The following is an 18,630-nucleotide window of genomic DNA, read 5'->3' on the forward strand; positions in this document are numbered from 1 at the left end:
GCAAGATAGTTATGTTTCATAGAGATCAATCATGTAAGCCCAAGGACATCACAGAAGGAGCTGAAGATTATAAATAAATGTGCTTGACTATGCACCTTGCTTGATTATAAAGCTTCCTTTTTCTGTTTCAGTTTAATTTCTACTTCCTGGATCTTCACATTTTCAGAGTGTTGGAGACCAGATCCACAACCCAGATAACCATCACGACCTCACTGAAGTCCTACGGCACTGACCTCTATAGGAGTTGTCTGGGAAAGTTAACCTTCTTTCTGATGGATAGCTCTTCTGTTCTCTGGGACCCTCCATACAATTCCCTGTTTACAGAGAATTTCACATGAAATGTTAGACAGACTAAAACCTACTCCAACTCCAGAATAACCAAAAACCTATCCTCAAAATCAATGACCCTGAACTCTCCACTCAAACTCCAACAAAACTCTGAATCCCTGACTACCTTCCGACCCTTCAACTATCTTTCTGATCAAACCCATGACCAGACCTAACTACACCTAACTAACAGATTACTCATCCCAGTCCAACTACTCCCTGGCCTACCCACCCACTTATCCGTCCCATCATCCACCTCGCTAATGAGCAACGTCATCCATACCCACCTGCCCAACCCACCACCTTCTCCATTTACCCATTCAGTATTTATTAATATTCACACTGGACATTTAGACTTACTTATGGCAGCTAGTATTGTAAAATGGCCAGGTTCACACTTAGTTATGTGTTGCATTCTGTGTTTCTGGAGAGGTTTTTGGACAGGGGTACAGTGGTTAGCACTGCTGCCACACAGCACTAGGAACCTGGGTTTGATTCCAGCTCCTGGCAACTATCTATAAGGAGTTTTCACATTCTCTCCACATATGTGGGTTTCCTCTGGAAGTTCCAGTTTTTTCCAAAGGTCCAACAGGTCAAGTACATTGGCCATTGATAAAAAATGCCCATAGTGTCCAGGAATTTGAAGGTTACTCATGACAAAATCTCCATGTGGGGTTATGGGGATGGGGTGCTCTTTGGTGGGTCAGCGCAGACTTCGAGTCATAGAGATGTACAGCACGGAACAAACCCTTCGGTCCAATTTGTCCATGCTAACCAGATATCCCAAACTAATCCAGTCCCATTTGCCAGCACTTGACCCATATCCCTCTAAAGCCTTCCTATTCATATACCCATCTAACTACCTTTTAAATGTTGTAATTGTACCAGCCTCCATGAGTTCCTCTGGCAGCTCATTCCATATACGCATCACCCTTTGCATGAAGATGTTGCTCATAGGTCTCTTTTAAATGTTTCCCCTCTCGCCCTAAATCTGTGCCCTCTAGTTCTGGACTCCCCTACCCCAGGGAAATTACCTTGATAGGTTGAATGGCCTCTTTTTGCACTGCCTGGATTCTATGATTCAAAGTTGGACTCAGAAGGCCTGACAAGAAAGGCAGAACTGCACCATGCCTTGAAAAGTTTATGTGAAGCAACAATCCAATGACGGTTGTTACTTCATAGGAGGTATGGGCCTGTATCTTTACTCATACGTGTGTTCCCAGCTATGGATACCTTAGGTATCACCTTGTGGGAATGTGTCCAGTTAGTACCTAATCAGTTCCTTTTTGAATTCCTCCCTTTGCTCACCTATTAATCTTTGATTTCAATTCGCTGGGTCACATCCCTTTTCAGGTCCCTCCTCCAGCTGAGTCTTTTCACATTTGATTTTTCCTTCTCCTTTGCCCCGATAATGAGAAGACTAATGCTTTTGTGTTCATATTAAAGGCAAAAGGTATAATTTTGGAAATGCGACTCCACTTAATTCCCTTTTGAGTGCCGCAAAGGGGAATCTAGGAGTACAAGCATCTGTACATAATATCGCTGACAGTAATTTCTGCTATTATGTGCCATTGAAACAATCAGGAATCTGTCAATCAGCTGACTTCTGAAAATCCCGTAGATTGTTCCCATTTCTGCGAGTGGTGGTGGATTTGACGTTTGGAAGAGACTAACAGCAAAGTAAATGCTCCTTGGCGGAGAGAGAAGCAAAAGGTAGAAATCAGAAAAAAAGTAAGCGTTCCTGAGAGAACGAAGCATACGTCGAAAGAGGAAATGTGCAAACGCCACAGTGAGAGGGAAGCAGTGAGGTCTTTGCTGTGCGCCACTCACACCTAGGGAGCTCACACCTTGTCCGGTTTTCAACGGTTGCTGACTAGTTTGCAGAAGGAATTGTGAGTAGAAGCAAAGACGTGGTGTTGTTCTGCGCGTGGTGTCAATATGAAGCCTGTAGATGAGGAGAGAGCGGTGATGTGTGAGTGTCTGAGTAGTGAGCCTTGTGAGGGAGTCAGTGAGAGTTGCAGCAGCCTGTTGTTGTTATTGGCTGGGCCGCTCCGGTAACCAGGGGCAGCTCCACTTGGTGACGGAAAGCTGGAGCTGTTCCCTGGGAGCTGACCGCGCCAGTTCCGGGGGGGGGAAGCACAGCTGTAAACTTCCATCTTTTATTTTTAAACACCGCCCTCCAGCCCTGGGGAGGGGAATGTTGTGTTTTAGGGTGGTAGGGTTGCTCCCGCTGTGGAGTGCAGGCTGTAGTTGGGTTAATGTGCTCGGATTGCGGTCCGGGTTGACTTTGGGCGCAAGGCCGAGGCTCGAGCACACTGTGTGCTTTCCTGAGGTACAGACCCCCCCCCCCCAGCTCCAAGTAGTCACCAACCTTCACAGCTTTCCTCAAGTAACCGGAAGAAGACCTTAAACATTTGACAGCGAGTTCTCTCTCTCGTATTGTCGGTTTTAATTTACCAAGTGTGCATTTTTATTTAAATACATATAAATATAGATAATTTTGGTTTGAATTCAGATATAACTGTAGACCGAATAAAAAGGCTTGTTTTGGGAGAATGAATCTTGCTGGTTATTTTGTTTTGTTTTTAAAAAAATAATCTATGTATGGTTGTTGGTGAATCTATGCTGTTGATTCTTCAGCTCTGGTGTTGGTCTGTCTGCATTGGTGAGGAATCACCAACCAGCCCTTTGCAAAGATTGAGTGGCGCTGACTTTGTTCACGGTTACAATAGACGTGATTTTTTTTGTTCATTTCCCTGTGTTATTTTGAAGATAAATAGAATCAATCCTTAATTGTGTATCACGAGCAATGTTGCTGATTACGTTGTTTGTGTTGTACTATATACCGAATAAAGCAATGTAACAATCAGATTTTTCAAAAAAAAATGTTCAGGAACGCCCATTTATTAACCCAAATAGCAATCGTTTTTTTGGTGCAAAAGAGTCATTTTTGAACTTTTTTTTCCCTGCACAGGCTGGAATGCACTTTGTGTGGCTAGGAATTGGGGAGGGTCGCCCTGTTGGATGCTGAAATTGGTTACCTTTTATCGGGCTGATTGTGCGCCGGGATGCAGTAACCAGTTACCATGACCGTGTTCAAGCAGGAAAATGTGGACGATTACTACGAAATCGGCGAGGATTTGGGGAGGTGAGTGGTTGGAATTTCACAGATTCGGATCAAGGAATCTGGTGTTTGTAACGAGGTGGCTGGAACAATGGTCAAGAACGTTTCCATTTACGGTGCTCTGCCAGGTGATGGATCCATTTTGTCAGGAGGTGAAGGTATGGGGCAGGAATTGGGACTGATTTAATTCCCCCTCGACCCAGACGTTCAGACAGAAGACTTTTTTTTCGGTTAAATTTCCAACGAATCAGCTAGCATCGGATTGTTCCACTTAAGATAGTGGCAGTTGCTAAGGGTTTGATAAGGGCCAAGCCATGGGTGTTGCACATGGTATGTAGCTTTATTATCGTTCCCATTCAGTTCAGCTATTTTGTCATGTAGATAAACCGATGGTGATGATATTTCTGCCGACCTAACATATTTGTAGTTGTTTTTCCCCTCTTGGTAGGTTCTAATTAGCTTTGAATATAATGGGGTTCAATGTTTTGTTATCATTGTTAAGGGGTTTAAATTCTGTATTGGCATTTAAAAGATATTTGTAGGGTTTGATTCAAGCCTGGTAATCTGTGAAAATAGCTTGAATTTAAATAGTATGTAATAATGCATTTTCTCTAATGCATGTTACTACAAGGAGTAACATTACATAAAATGCACACAAAAAATTGGTCCAGAAGTGTGAACCCCACTGATTCAGTGTTCTACCCTCATAACATCCTGTTAAAAGTCTGCATCATTCTGTGATCAATCAGAATTGTCAATTTAACTCCTAGCTTTTTTCCTAATATATTCTATCTTCAGAAGACCCTTCTCCACTATCCCCTTCATCCTCACCTCCAACATGAACTTTGAGGTGATTGTGGACTTATTTGTGACTAAGGTTGACAGTGTCTGATTCCTTTACTACTGCCACCTTTTTTCTTTCCTCTGAATCTTACTTGCCCTTTGGTTTCCCTCTGTTCCAACTCTGATACTTTTTTTTATTTGTTTACCTATATTCCCTCTGTATCCCAAACTAATCTTAGACAGAAAACCCACCTTTTGCTCCCTCAACCCTAATCCAACTCAATTGTTCAGCACTCAGTCTGGGAAACAGGAAAGTAATGGTTTGATATTGCTAATGGTTTGCTCTTCACCGTAACTGTGTCCATCTTTCAAATCTGCCGTCATCACCCTTTCCTTAAAAAGCCAATCTTTGACCTCTCTGTCCTTGCAAGCTCCATCTCCAGTATCTTATTGGAGCAATTGAATGTGTTGTAGCCTACCAAATCAGTACCTATTTTCCACAGGGTTCCATATTGGAATCTCTCCGGATTGGTTTGTTCTACTGGCAGAACACCAAAATATCCCTTATTAAAATCACAAGCAGCATCCTGTATGGCTGTAAACAAAAAAGAAAGAACTGTGGATACTGGAAAATCAGAAATTACTGGAAAAACTCAGCAGGTCTTCAGTTCTGAAGAAGGATCACTGGATCTGAAACATTAGCTCTGCTTTCTCTCCACAGTTGCGAGACCTGCTGAGTTTTTCCAGCAATTTCAGTTTGTGTTCCTTTGTGACTGTGAGGGAAGTAAACTTTCCCTTCTCATCTTTATGGCCTGTCTACAGCCTTTTCCATGGCTGAACTTCTTCTAGTACTTATCCGCTGTCATCCAGATAGATGGAACTGATCTTGCCTGATTCAAATTATTTTATTTAGCATAGCCAGATAAAGAATTGATTTGCAATGACTCCTCTTCCCTCTTGCCTCCATGCAGACTCTCAGCTCTGAAATTTCCTCCTTATCGCTCTGTCTCTTTTTTTCTCCTGTTTCTTCCATAAAATGCCTCTTAAAAATAAGCTTCTGTTTGTCTGGCCCAGTATATGTGACTCGTTGTCAAATTTAGTTTGATAATGCTCCTGAAAAACATAGTGTCTTTTTATGTTCAATAATGTACAAGTTATTGTTATGGTCTATATGTGCTGTTGCTTGTCAACTTACAAATACTATATTTTGGGGAGAAAGTGAGGTCTGCAGATGCTGGAGATCAGAGCTGAAAATGTGTTGCTGGAAAAGAGCAGCAGGTCAGGCAGCATCCAGGGAACAGGAGAATCAACGTTTCGGGCATAAGCCCTTCTTCATTCCAGCAACACATTTTCAAATACTATATTTTGTTTAGTTCACTGTAATTTACTTGGTTACATGAAATGCATTTTAACGTCTATCAAGGAGGAATTGTTTTGCACTGGTTAGGATTACGGTGACTGCGATTTTATCTAAAGCTCAGGTCACTTCAACTGAAAGGTGAAGCCTGTGATTAGAAGTCTTGTATGAAATATAATGGTTTCAGCATCCTCAGCCTAAGCTGCAAGCGAGTCAGTTTAGTGCTGTGTCTGATAGGTCTAACCTTGTATTTGATTTGTACTACGGTTAGTTTCTTCAAATTGGAGTCCATGTTTGAAATAAATCTTCAGGTGTTGAATGGCTGAACCTTATTATTTTTAAACTGAGATCTTTCAAGGTTTTCAGAAGCTTTTTGTTTTTCTCAGTGATTTGATAAATGTAATCTAAGTAGTAAATTGAAATTGAACTGGGCACTTCTCTGGTTTCTTCATGTTGAGCCTTCGTGACAGAATTGGGTTCAAGCTTGTTTCTAATGACTCGAGTTGATGCTGATACTTGACAGTTCAGGATGAAATCTGGCTTGATAGATCATATGTTTAATTTTTTTGTTGTTGACTGTAGTTCCTATCTGAAACATAGTCACATGATGCTACATACTTTTTTAACTATAGAACATGCATTTATTATGCAAAAGAGAAAAAAAGCTGTGCACATATTATGTTTAAAATCTTAATAAACATTAAACTAAGTTAAACCCTGTTTTCCAACACTATCTGCTGTTGAGACTCCAGTCCAAAGAAATTCAATCCTATCTCAACGCTATAAATTCCAATTAACTGACTCTTTCCAGTTTCTCTGTTGAAATGTAGAGAATATTTTGTGATCCCTCTCCAAATCTGATGGCCCAAACTTGTTAAATTCTAACTGTCTGCAAACTCTCTTGGTGTGAAAAACATCACAAACTAGAAAAATGCTGCTGCAGTGACTGATTTCATCTGAATTAAAGCTTGCTTCTGAACTCAACTCTCAATTGTTCTCAACAAAAACACTGGGGTTTTCTGAACTGACAACAAAAAACTAATGGCTTAATCTATTTATACTGCCTATCATAAATATAAAATTGTATGCATCTTATTCCATAAATACTCGAGGGGTTCTTCCAAGTCCTTGATTGCAGTTGTGTGTGTTTTTGGAACTGGTGCATTGAGGTCGCTGTTCCAGAATGATGTTCTGGCTTTTGCTTTTTAAAAAAAATCCTTTTATGGCACTAACATACATCCGTATTTCTTTCTTTTAAATTTGTTAAATGATAATATATTTCACACACCTTTCATCACATTGTCATAACACTCATCCATGAATCTGTGCTTGTGCATTTGTGTTCTAACATAATGTCATTTGATGTAAGGAACAGTGGGTGATTGGGAAGGTGTCTCAATTTATAGACAGATTTCAAATATTAATCTTCAGAAAATAAGCCTTTCTGCTGGCTTCCTATGTATGTTTCGCAATAGGAGTTTTTGCAGTGATATGCTCCAGCGTAGGTTTCACATTATGGTGATATTTTGTGCACTGCATAACCTTTTCCTTCAGATATCTGGAACTGGAAACCCTGGAGGAAGAAGGCTAATGTAGTGTGGCAGAATAAGTCACCAGTACTGTAAGTTCAAATCAGAGGAGGCAGCTGTCAGGGGAGTACATTAATTATTGGGAGATGTTCAGAAGAGAAAGACACCCTCTCCTGCCTACACTCCCTTGCAATGTACATGTATCCTGCTTCGTGGCTATGCATCACCCAATGAGAATTACAGTCCAATGCAAAATATGATGGAGACAGTTGTATTCCCATTCTGCTTAGGTAAAAATAGCTCTGAAGTTTTATTACAAACATAATCTGAAGGTGACTTTTTCTATGGGTTTACAATGAGTTGAAACATACTTTAATAGGAGATTTAATTTTTATGTAAAGTAATGAATTTTATAAAAAACAGGGCGTTTGCGTCTGTGGGGAGGACTAAAATTAAGGCAAAGCCCTTCCAGATAAGGAGGAAAAGTCACTATGTAACTCCTAATGGGAGATATCAGATCAAAAGAGCTCTTGAACTGCCTACTATTTGCCTTGGCTAAGCAAGATGTCAAAAGAAGTCAGAGTGAAAAGGAAGAAAAAACCACATCCTTATTTTAAGTACATTTAAAAACATTTTTATTGAATGTGCAAATAAATTTCTCCAAGTTCATGATACAGTAGCTAGATTTCAGACTTGTTCACAAGTCGTTGTTAGGAGTTGTTGTCAAGTTTGCTAATGAAATACTGTGTTTTCTCCAGACCCATAACAGAAATTTAAATTCTCTGATAGTTTTGTGTAAATGAATTACTGAATAAATACCTATTTATTTCAACACATTAGTTTCTACTCCACATTTATAGAGTCAAACTAATTCTTTGTGTCAGCTGTAGCACAATAGGTTGGACATTCCCCTCAAGTGAGAAGGTTATGCATTTGTGACATTCTAGAGACTCTAGAACTGTGCTCGAGATTAAATCTGGGCTGACAAACCAATGTTGTGCTGAAGGAATGCTACACTGTCAAAGGTGTCTTTTTAAAATGAAACATTAAACTGAGATCCTGTTTGTCCTGGCAGGTAGATGTTTATAGATCCCATAGCATAATAGCCGTATTATTGGACTAGTAATCCAGAACCCTAGGGTAATATTCTGGTACTATGGGTTCAAATGCCACCATGGCATATAGTGAAATTTAATAAACATTTGGATGACTTTCGGGTTTACAAAATCATGAGGGGCATGGATAGATAAATAGAAAGTCTTTTCCCTGGGGTGGAGGAGTCCAGAATTAAAGGGCATAGGTTTAGGATGAGAGAGGAAAGATATAAAAGAGACCTAAGGGGCAACTTTTTCATACAAAGGGTGATACGTGTATGGAATGAGCTGCCAGAGGAAGTGGTGGAGGCTAGGACAATTGTAACATTTAAAAGGCATCTGGATGTGTATATGAATAGGAAGGGTTTGGAGGGATATGGGCTGGCTGCTGGCAGGTGGGACTAGATTGGGTTGGAATATCTTGTCGCCATGGATGGGTTGGACCGAAGGATCTGTTTCCGTGCTGTACATCTCTATGACTCTAAAGGCATACATGTAACCACTGTCAGTTGACATTAAAAACCCATTTCCTTCACTAATGTCTTTATAAAAGGAAAATTGCCATCCTTACCTGCTGTTTGCCTACATATGACTCCAGACCCACAGCAATGTGGTTAACTCTTATTTATCCTCTGGGTAAATTAGAGCTGTACAGTAAATGTTGGCCAGCCAGCAATGTCCATATCCAATAAATAAATAATTTTAGAAAAACTTGAAGAGCAGTGGAGTGATTCCCAATATCCTGATAATATTTATCACAAAGCAGATTATCTGGTTATGATCACATTCTTTTTGGGAGCTTGTATACAAATCGCTGTCTATATCATAATAGCGACTAGACTTTAGAAGTACTTTGCTGGTTGAAAAGCAGCCTGGGTGGCCTGTGGCCATGAAAGATGCTATATAAATGCAAGCCCTCTTTATCCTATATCACATAAAAGGATTGTTATTACCAATGAATCCATGCCCTAAGTTATGGTGTCTTAAGGAAAATAAACATAACAACAGAAATACAGGTAATATCTTGGAGCCTGCACCACTATTCAATATGATCATAGCTGATCATGCGATTTCAGTATCCCAGTCCTGCTTTCTCTTCATACCCCTTGAACTCTTTAGTGGCAAGGGCCGCATCCAGCTCCCTCTTGAATGTAAAAGAGGCATGAGGGAGTAAATTGACAGAGAGGAAAGGTTTATGTAATAGTAAGTCTGTTTAAAAGAGCTGTACAATGATGTGCAAAAGTAGAGCTCAGAAGATTCCACTCCAACCTTTCTTCAATAAAGCTATTGAATTATAGTTGAGATAAAGCCAGGTGAGACTAATATCATATCTAGACACCGTCTATCATTTCAAAGTTCATTTAATTCCGGAAATATTCTGCTTGAGAGATGAGAGGAAAACAAATTGTTGCTGACTATTTATAAACATGTTACAAGCAACATTTGCTTGGAAAATATTTGGTTGGAAACCTCGTTCATCAATTTGTTTTTATCTTTGAGTAATGGGAATAAGTTGATGCTCATTAAGTTCTGGTTAACCGATCACGGGAACAATAATGGCCTGGCATCATTGTGACCTCTCAGATTGCCAGGAATAAATCACCTCTGACCTTATGAATTATGTTTCAGTTTTAAAGATTTCCTTAAACAGAATTTTACAATTTCCTTAAAGAGAAACAAGCAACATTGCTACCTATTGGAATAGATTTGATTATTACTTTGATTCTCTTTGGACATCTGTCTGTCACCTGAACCTGCTTTGTTTTTCAGTTCCTCAGGGGCTATTCTGTATATTAAAATAGTTATGAGTTTTAGTTCCTGCAATTAATCCAAGATCCCTCAAGGGAATGTAAAAACTGATTTACACCTATTGAAAGAGAGGTGGGGGATTAGTATACTGGCCAATATTTATCCTTTGACCAACGTCATTAAAATACATTATCTGACCATTTATCTCTTTGCTGTTTGTGGATCCTTGCTGTGTCCAAATTATTTTCCGACTTGGCAACATTGAAGTGTGGACATGCTCTGGTTTTTTTCTAACCATTGTTGTTTTGTTTCTTCCTCCTAATTTCCACCACTTAATTGTGATACCTATCTGAGTAACATGCTTTTTTTACAATGAGCTTTTGTTGAATGAATTTCAAATCTTCATGAGGAAATGTTCTGCTTTGACTACACAATTGTAAAGCAGAATACTTCAGTATAGGACTAGCAACTTTGAGAAATTAACTTTAGATGTCTACACTTTTGATTGTGATCATCTTCAATAAAAATGCATCTTTGATATGACAAGGTATTGAATTCTAGAAAATAATTACAACAGTCCTGAATCTTGGACCTTTTTTGTAGATATACTTGGTTTCTTCTATTCTTACTGGCCAGCTCACCAAAAAGAGTTGTCAAACCAAAACTGTTATTGGAAACAAAACCCGAAATTGCTGGAAAAACTGTGCAGATCTGGCAGCATCTGTGGAGAGATAGCAGAGTCACTGGATCTGCAAAGTTAATTCTACTTTCTCTCCATAGATGCTGCTAGATCTGCTCAGTTTTTTAGCAATTTCTGATTTCCAGCATCTGCATTTCTTTGGGTTTTTTTTTTCAGAAATTTTATCAAGTGTAAGGATGTTAATTGCGAGTTTTCCTATCAGCGTTCCAGGTAATTGCCACCCATTTGCACTCCAGTGGATGCCCTTTCTTAATTCTTAAATTTGAAATTAGTAAAAGGATGTTTTCAGATGCTAAAGACTTTTTTGCTCAAATTGTATTCCACATTTTAAAAATGTATTTTTCTTACGGCTGTCTGATAGATCCATTACTTCTCTTAATCTGTTTCACCTTTTTTGGTCCATGACCATGTCAGTGGCCATTTTCCCTTAAAAGGTAGTTAAAAGAGAGAACTGAACTATTCTGGGACTTCTATCCACTTTTCTCCTATCCAGTCCCTTCCATACTCCCCTTTGACTATAAAGTAAACTCGGCTCAGACAAATTTAGTTGTCTACTTCCAATATAACACCTGAGACAGGACAGAACAGGGGTTAAAATTTGGAGTTCCCCCACTCTTACCCATCAGATCGCCTGGCTCTTCTATATTTATTGTTGTATTCCATGTGGGTATTTTAGCAGATTATTGGTCTAAGTATCTGCCTTTCAATGAGAGTTTCAAACACCCTAATTACTATCGTATTCTGTAGTAATTGAATAATTAATCTGGCTAAGGGACATATGGAGTAGGATGCATTGTTCACAGATGAGCACTGATTCAGACTGGAGGGTCACCAATTTGTAACCTAATTATTACTTATTTAAGGTTGGTATCTTGAGTGAATGGAGTATTTGTTAGCTCAGTTACTCATCCAGATAATTATTTTGCTAGGGAAGAATTCAATTACTGAAAAATATCAATTTAACTTGCTTAAACAAAACAAAATCATGACCTCCAATGAAAATTGTTGTGGTCTGAGTTCTGCAGATAATTGAAGTTCCAATATGTGCATGTTAGTACAGTGGGTTACAGAGTGCACTATTAAAAGGTCTTCAGTGCTTCAATTACAAATTATATCTGTGAACCACTGGTCATTCTTTTAAGTTGCTCCAATGGTTGGATCAAACAGATGGGGTTCCTATAATGGTTCAGCATGCAACCTGGAATGGTACAAAGCCATGATTCGTCCTGTACATACATTTTGATTAATCTGCTCAGGGATGCTATTATACATCTCTGACTCGGAGGTGGGGATACTATCACTGTGCCACAAGAACCCTAATGATTCATGCTGTATTAATGGCTCTGCAATACAGTGTTTCAGAGCTCGACAGGGGAAAATACCTCCACATTTCCTGCTTAAAGTTCTAAAGTGTGTCGTGACACCACCTGAAGCTTAGATTGCACATGATTGAAGGGCATCTTTGATTGAATATCTTGTACTGTATAAATAGAGTCTAATGATGACCATTAAACCATTGTCAATTGTCAGAAAAACCATCTGATTCATTAATGTCCTTTATGGAAGGAAACTATTGTCCTTACCTGTTCTGGCCTACATGTGACTCCAAACCCACAGCAATGTAGTTGACTCTTAACTGCCCTCTGGGCAATTAAGGATGAGAAATAAATGCTGGGCTAACCAGCGACACTCGAATCCCATGAATGAATAAAAGATAATAAATGGTCACCAGTATCTATGAAACCATATGTAGCAACAATTAGTTCCTTCAAGAGAGGATAAGCCGTGGAGCTGAGTAAATTCTCCAATAGCCTGTTCAGCAAATACGTAGTTTAATTTTAAAAAATGCAACATCCTTTGCAATGTTATGCTGAATCTAAAATAATAGCTTAGTATTCCATATTTAAATTTCTTCGCAGTCATGAAAATAAAAGGAATTCATGTTGAATATCATAGAATAGAGGAGCTGAATATTACTTAAATGGAGAAAGACTGTAGGAAGCTACAGAACGGAGGGATTTGGGAGCCTTCGTCTCTGAATCTCAAAAAGCTTGTATCCATGTTCAGTAGGTAATAGGGAAGGCAAATGGGGAATGTTGTCTTTATTTCAAAGAGAATGGAGTATGAAAATAGGGAAGTTTTGCTAAAATTACACAAGGCACTAATACAGCCACAGATGGAATACTGTAAACAGTTTTGGGCCTTTTATTTCAGGTGGTTCAGCGAAGGCGCATTGGCTTATATCAGGTATAGAGAGACTATCTTTTCAAGAGGGTTTGAGTAGATTGGCCCTATGTTATTTGGAATACAGAAGAATGAGAGAAGTCTTGATTTAAACATACAAGATTCTTGGGGTAGATGTGGAAAGATTGTTTCTGCTGTGGGAGAGTCTTGGACCAGAGGGCGCAATCTCAGAATAAGGGGTCAAACGTTTTAAGATAGATGAGGAATTTCTTTGAGGTAATGAATCTGTGGAAATATGTATCACAAAGGGCTGTTGAGGCTGGGTTGTTAAGTATTCGAGGCTGCACTCGACAGATTTAATCAGTAAAGAAATCAACAGTTATGGAAAAACACAAAAAGATGATCAGATCAACCATGATCTCATTGAATGGTGCAGCAGAAATGTTGGGCTGAATTGCCTACTTCTGCTCTGACATACGTTGTTTTTAAAGAATGATAGTTTGTTTACTGTATGGAAGAGGTAATTTCGCATATTGTGTCTGTGCTACTTTGCTCCTACGATCTAAAGTTTCCTTATGTAATCAAAAATTAAGTCAAGCTAACTAAAGTAGAAGAACTTGCATTCATACAACCAGTAAATTAATTTTGGAATACAACTTTCACAGTTTGGTAAGCTAACATGTCAGCCAGTTTCCACTGAGCAAGGTTTCACTAAACCACAGTGAGGTAAATCACCACTTAAACTGTTATCATTGTATTTTATATTGGGGAGAAGATTGGCAGGCGTGGTATATGCTAACAGGGACCGTCCAAGTGAGAAGAGTACATGGAGAGTAGCTGTTGAGCCTAGGGAGGATTTGGGATTGGGAGTAGGGCTGGAGGTGGTAGTGGGTGCTCCTTGGCCTGCAGTAACAGATGTAGGAGGCAGTGTCGAGGCAAGGCAAGGAAGATAAGCCTGCTGGAAAGCCCTCCCCAGATCCAAACCCTATCCAGATCCTGGGCTTTCCTATATAAAGGCCTTGCTCCCTTTGGCCTGTGTCAGGCACTAACCCCACACCTTGGCTTCACCAACTTAGGTTGAAACTGGCCAGTAGTACTCTGCTCCTTTCTTACTATGTCTGTGCACGTGCATTGTGCCAGATTGGATTGCGTACGAGCAGGAGTACAATACAAATTCCCAAGCAGAAAAGTTCTGAGACAGATGTCATTTGGAGTGTTGGTCACGCTACGTCTAAGGTGTCCATAAGGACATTGTGTGTGTACAGGCTTCTGAGGGAATACCTGAAGCAGTTCCATCTGACCCCAGCAGTGAACAGAGAGGAAGACATTTACTGATTGCTGCCTCAGGAAACTGCTTTTGAGAATGTGCAGTGTGTTGTGGCTGCCACTTTATTAACTGTGCTGGAATATTTCTAAAGTTCTTCATGTCATTATCGTATGGAAAGCAACAATTTTTTTTAGGATACTATTACAGTTTTGTGGCAACCTCCATCAGCTATTATGGTTAATCAAAACCTTATCCATAGGTGCAGCTGTTAAAGGTAAAAGTATATTCAATTTGGTATATTCAATTTTCTGAGAACTTCTTTTTGTATACATAAACCAAATTCCATGCAACCAAGAAAGCTAGGTAGGAATAAACTGCAGCACCATTATTTCAGTTGGTACATTGGATAGTGTCTGCGATTGGATTTTGAATTTGCAATGCAGAATTTGATAAAAATATGAGTTGATAACATCACATCAAAGGGAACCGAACATTTTGGATCTGAGTGAACAAGGCAAGGAACTGATCAGCTAAATCTTTAAACAGGTTGATAATTAACAGGGTCTAACATGAAAGTACAAATTGGATGAAGCCTGTGACAATTCAGGTACGTACAATAGAAATATTTGATTAAATGGAGAAAATGATTTTAAAAAATTTGCTTTACTATCACATCATTGAATGGGTACTGAAACGGGAATGTACAATATTTAACTTTGTAGCAAGTTTACTTAGCATTGAATTGTTGTAAGCAGGTGTTGAGTCAGAGAGGGAGACTAAATACGGAGTGGTCTAACTCCAACAGTAATTTTTAGATTTGAGCTTGAGTGTCCATCTGCTGTTGGTTAAATTTCCTGTAGCATTTGACCATTAATAGTGGTGAGCACATCAACCAAATTTATTTTGAATACATAATCTGGTACATACAAATCTCTTAGCATTGTACAGCTTGTTTGGAAGCTCATAGTTTTTTTTAAAACTGTAATATGAATACATTATGTTATTGAGTAGGTTGTTGGGTTTAAGCTATGTTTATCTTTCCTGAGAGTAGAGGCATTACATAACACCTCTGTACTTCTATGATCCTTGTCAGATTAAAAGTGGGTGAGGTTTCCTTTTCATGTTTAGTTGTTTTCTAAAGGTGGTGGTGACATTATTGGAGCAAACAAATAGTGAAATTAAATTTATAAAAATCTTTCTCCTCTCACCTAGTTCTGGACTCCTCCATCCTAAGGAAAAGACTTTGTCTATTTATCCTATCCATGTCTCTCTTGATTTGATAAACCTCTATAGGATCACCCCTCAGCCTCTGACACTCCAGGGGAAACAGCCCTAGCCTATTCAATCTCTTCTATAACTCAAATCCTCCAACCCTGGCAACATCCTTGTAAATCTCTTCTGAACACTTTCAAGTTTCACAACATCTTTCCGATAGGAAGGAGACCAGAATTGCACGCAATATTCCAACAGTGGCCTAACCAATGTCCTGTACAGCTGCAACAAGACCTCCCAACTCCTGTACTCAATACTCTGCCTGATAAAGGAAAGTATACCAAACGCCGCCTTCATTATCCTATCTATCTGTGACTCCACTTTCAAGGAGCTATGAATCTGCACTCCAAGATCTCTCTGTTCAGCAACACTCCCTAGGACCTTACCATTAAGTGTAATAAGTCCTGATAAGACTTGCTTTCCCAAAATGCAGCACCTTACATTTATCTAATTTAAACTCCATCTGCAACTTCTCAGCCCATTGGCCCATCTGATCAAGATCCCGTTGTAATCTGAGGTAACCCTCTTCGCTGTCCACTACACCTTCAATTTTGGTGTCATCTACAAACTTACTAACTATACCTCTTATGCTCACCTATAATCACATTTAATGTTATTGACCTAAAATGTTTTGGCACATTGCAGTTGAATTACCTTTTGTACCCTTGTACTATACCTAAACAGCAGCATTCTAGTTAAATTGGCTGTTAATGCATGCATTCCTGAAGAAGGGCTTATGCCCGAAACGTCGATTCTCCTGTTCCTTGGATGCTGCTTGACCTGCTGCGCTTTTCCAGCAACACATTTTCAGCTCTGATCTCCAGCATCTGCAGCCCTCACTTTCTCCTCTGTTAATGCATGCTGACTTATTAAGTAAAGCGAAATGGGTGGAGCTCCAAAGAATAACATGTATCCATGTTGACACATCCTCTTCTATTGAAGGCATCAATTTCCACTGGGAAGGAGGAAACTTGACTGAAAGCTCTTCAGTATTTGGTATTTTGCCATTTCTATGTGAATATTAAAAAGACAACTGATGTTTATGTAACCTTTGACAGAGGCATGATTTTATTCATTGAACTGACTGAGTTATTTGGAAATAATAGGTAGTCCATGTTGAATGAAGAGCACCAAACCAGTTAATAGATTTAGAATGATGAAGAATTATTCAAAATATTTGTTTGCAAATTGATTGATAGGGGTGGCATGGTGGCTCAGTGGGGGCCAGCACAGTGACTCAGTGGCTAGCACTTCTGCCTCACAGCGCCAGGGACCCAGGTTTGATTCCAGCCCCCGGCGACTGTGCAAACTCCACACAAACATTCTCCTCATGTCTGCGTGGGTTTCCTCTGGGTGCTCCTGTTTCCTCCCACAGTCCAAAGATGTGCAGCTTAGGTCATGCTGTAAATTGCCCAGAGGGATGTGTAGGTTAGGTGCATTAGTCAGGGGCAAATATAGGATAGGGGAATAGGTCTGGGAGGGTTATGTTTTGGAGGGTTGGTGTGGACATGTTGGGTTAACGAGCCTATTTCTACAGTGTGGGGATTCTAATTCTAAACCTAGTTTTTGACATTCTGAACGTTGCTTGTAATTTTTGATCTGCAACTTTCTCAGTGGCAGTGTTACACATGTGAACTTGGAACATGCAGGCATTCATCTTACTTTGTATTCATGTGAGAAAGACGTGATATTTATATTATTTTGTTAAAACTTTGTCATGCAGAAATTGAAGCAGACAAGTGGGGCTTAAGGAACACAGATTACTAATTTTAATTGCTTGAACAATTAACACTTTTGTTAAAGTGAAGGATTAGCCATGTTATCATATGAGTTAGTTGAAACAATAGATTCAGAGTAACATATCCCTTGCACTGTGATCCTTTTAGTAGAAGTTTAAGTGAATTTGTGCAGTCTTTTAACATTAGTAATCTTATGTGGGCATCACTAGGAAGCCATCATTTATCACCCTATCTTTGAGTGCCCTTAAGAACGTAATGGTAAGCTGCTGTTTTGAACTGTTGCAGTCCCATAATGTAGAGAGTTTCAGATGTTTCGTCGAGCAGTGAAGAAGAGATGCTAATTAACTGTCCAAGTCTAGATGTTATATTTGTTGATTTATAGGGAAACGTAAAATTCATGGATCCATGCATCTGTTGATTTTGACCTTATAGGTGGTTGAAAGTGCTGTTAAAGAAACTTTTGAGGTTTTGGGAGTAGGGATAATTAAAATAGTGTTTTAATCTGGATGGCCTTTTAGAGGGTGGGTTGTTAAGAATTTTCAAAGCAAAGACAGACATATTTTAAGCAGGAAAGGAATCAAGCATTATGAGGAAAAAGGCAAGACACTGGAGTTTAAGATTATCTCATCAGCAATGGTCTCATTGAATGACAGAGCAGACGTGATGGGTGTAATGGCCTATTTCTGTTCCGACATGCTATGACCTTGGTGGAGAGACTGTGGGAAGTCAGGAGGTGCTTCCATAGTTGTAGAATACCAGACCTCTGACCTTCTGTTTTAGCTGTTACTTTTAATGAGCTGCTCCATAATTTTCTGATCAATGGAAACCCTCCAGGATTTTGTTCCTTGATGAATCATTGATGATACCAATGAATGTCATGAGGTTGGATGCTCTCTGTTTTTAAGTCTTCAATCATAAAAATATCTTTACGTACAGTTACTAATGCAGTTCAGTTCTGTACAAAGAAACAAATGTTGGAGTTGACACTTTTCAGCAAACAAACCCAGGTATTTGTTACTTTTGCGAGATAGTGTTTATATACATTTGAGGTACTGGGACAGTCCGATAACTCAATGGACCTCCATTTAACTTAGGCAGAAAGACCTTACGCAGTGGTCTTTCCCTACTGTGCCTTGGCTGTAGCTGGCCCAAGTTTTAATGCATCCCTCAGCACATAGTCCTGGACCTTGGAATGTGCTCGTCTGCAACATTTGTTCAAGTTCATCTCGTTACCTTTGAAGACCAACAAGTTTCGGGCAGACCGAAGAACTTCTATCACCAAGTTGATGGTCCTCAGGCGCAGTCAATGTTTGTCTCCCGGAAATAGGCTGTAGAACACTGACTTGTGTCATGACGCTACTCGAGAGGAAGCTCAACATGAGTCACTGCATCGCTCTTCAGACTTTCTTTGCAAAGTCACATCTCTCTCTATCTCTCTCTCTCACACACACACTCACACTCACACTCTCTCTCTAACACGCATTCTCTCTTGGGATTAGTGTGGA

At 39.5% G+C, this 18,630-nt stretch overlaps 1 protein-coding gene across 3 annotated transcripts in view; it reads left to right on the plus strand.

Moving 5' to 3' along the window:
* The first annotated feature begins 1,830 nt into the window (after positions 1-1,830).
* dapk1 (death-associated protein kinase 1) overlaps positions 1,831-18,630 on the plus strand; it is a 268,605-nt gene continuing 251,805 nt past the window's right edge. The window contains exons 1-2 of one of the 3 annotated variants that reach the window (XM_043713274.1): positions 1,831-2,219; positions 3,302-3,475. In XM_043713274.1, coding sequence (XP_043569209.1) covers positions 3,414-3,475 — 62 coding nt within the window. In that variant the 5' untranslated portion in view covers positions 1,831-2,219; positions 3,302-3,413. Of the gene's footprint in view, positions 2,220-2,312; positions 2,660-2,768; positions 2,788-3,301; positions 3,476-18,630 lie in introns of those variants that run through there. The other 2 variants (XM_043713282.1, XM_043713294.1) reach the window with 2 other exon arrangements.

Source organism: Chiloscyllium plagiosum, chromosome 2, assembly GCF_004010195.1.
Source record: "Chiloscyllium plagiosum isolate BGI_BamShark_2017 chromosome 2, ASM401019v2, whole genome shotgun sequence".
Taxonomy (NCBI): domain Eukaryota; kingdom Metazoa; phylum Chordata; class Chondrichthyes; order Orectolobiformes; family Hemiscylliidae; genus Chiloscyllium; species Chiloscyllium plagiosum.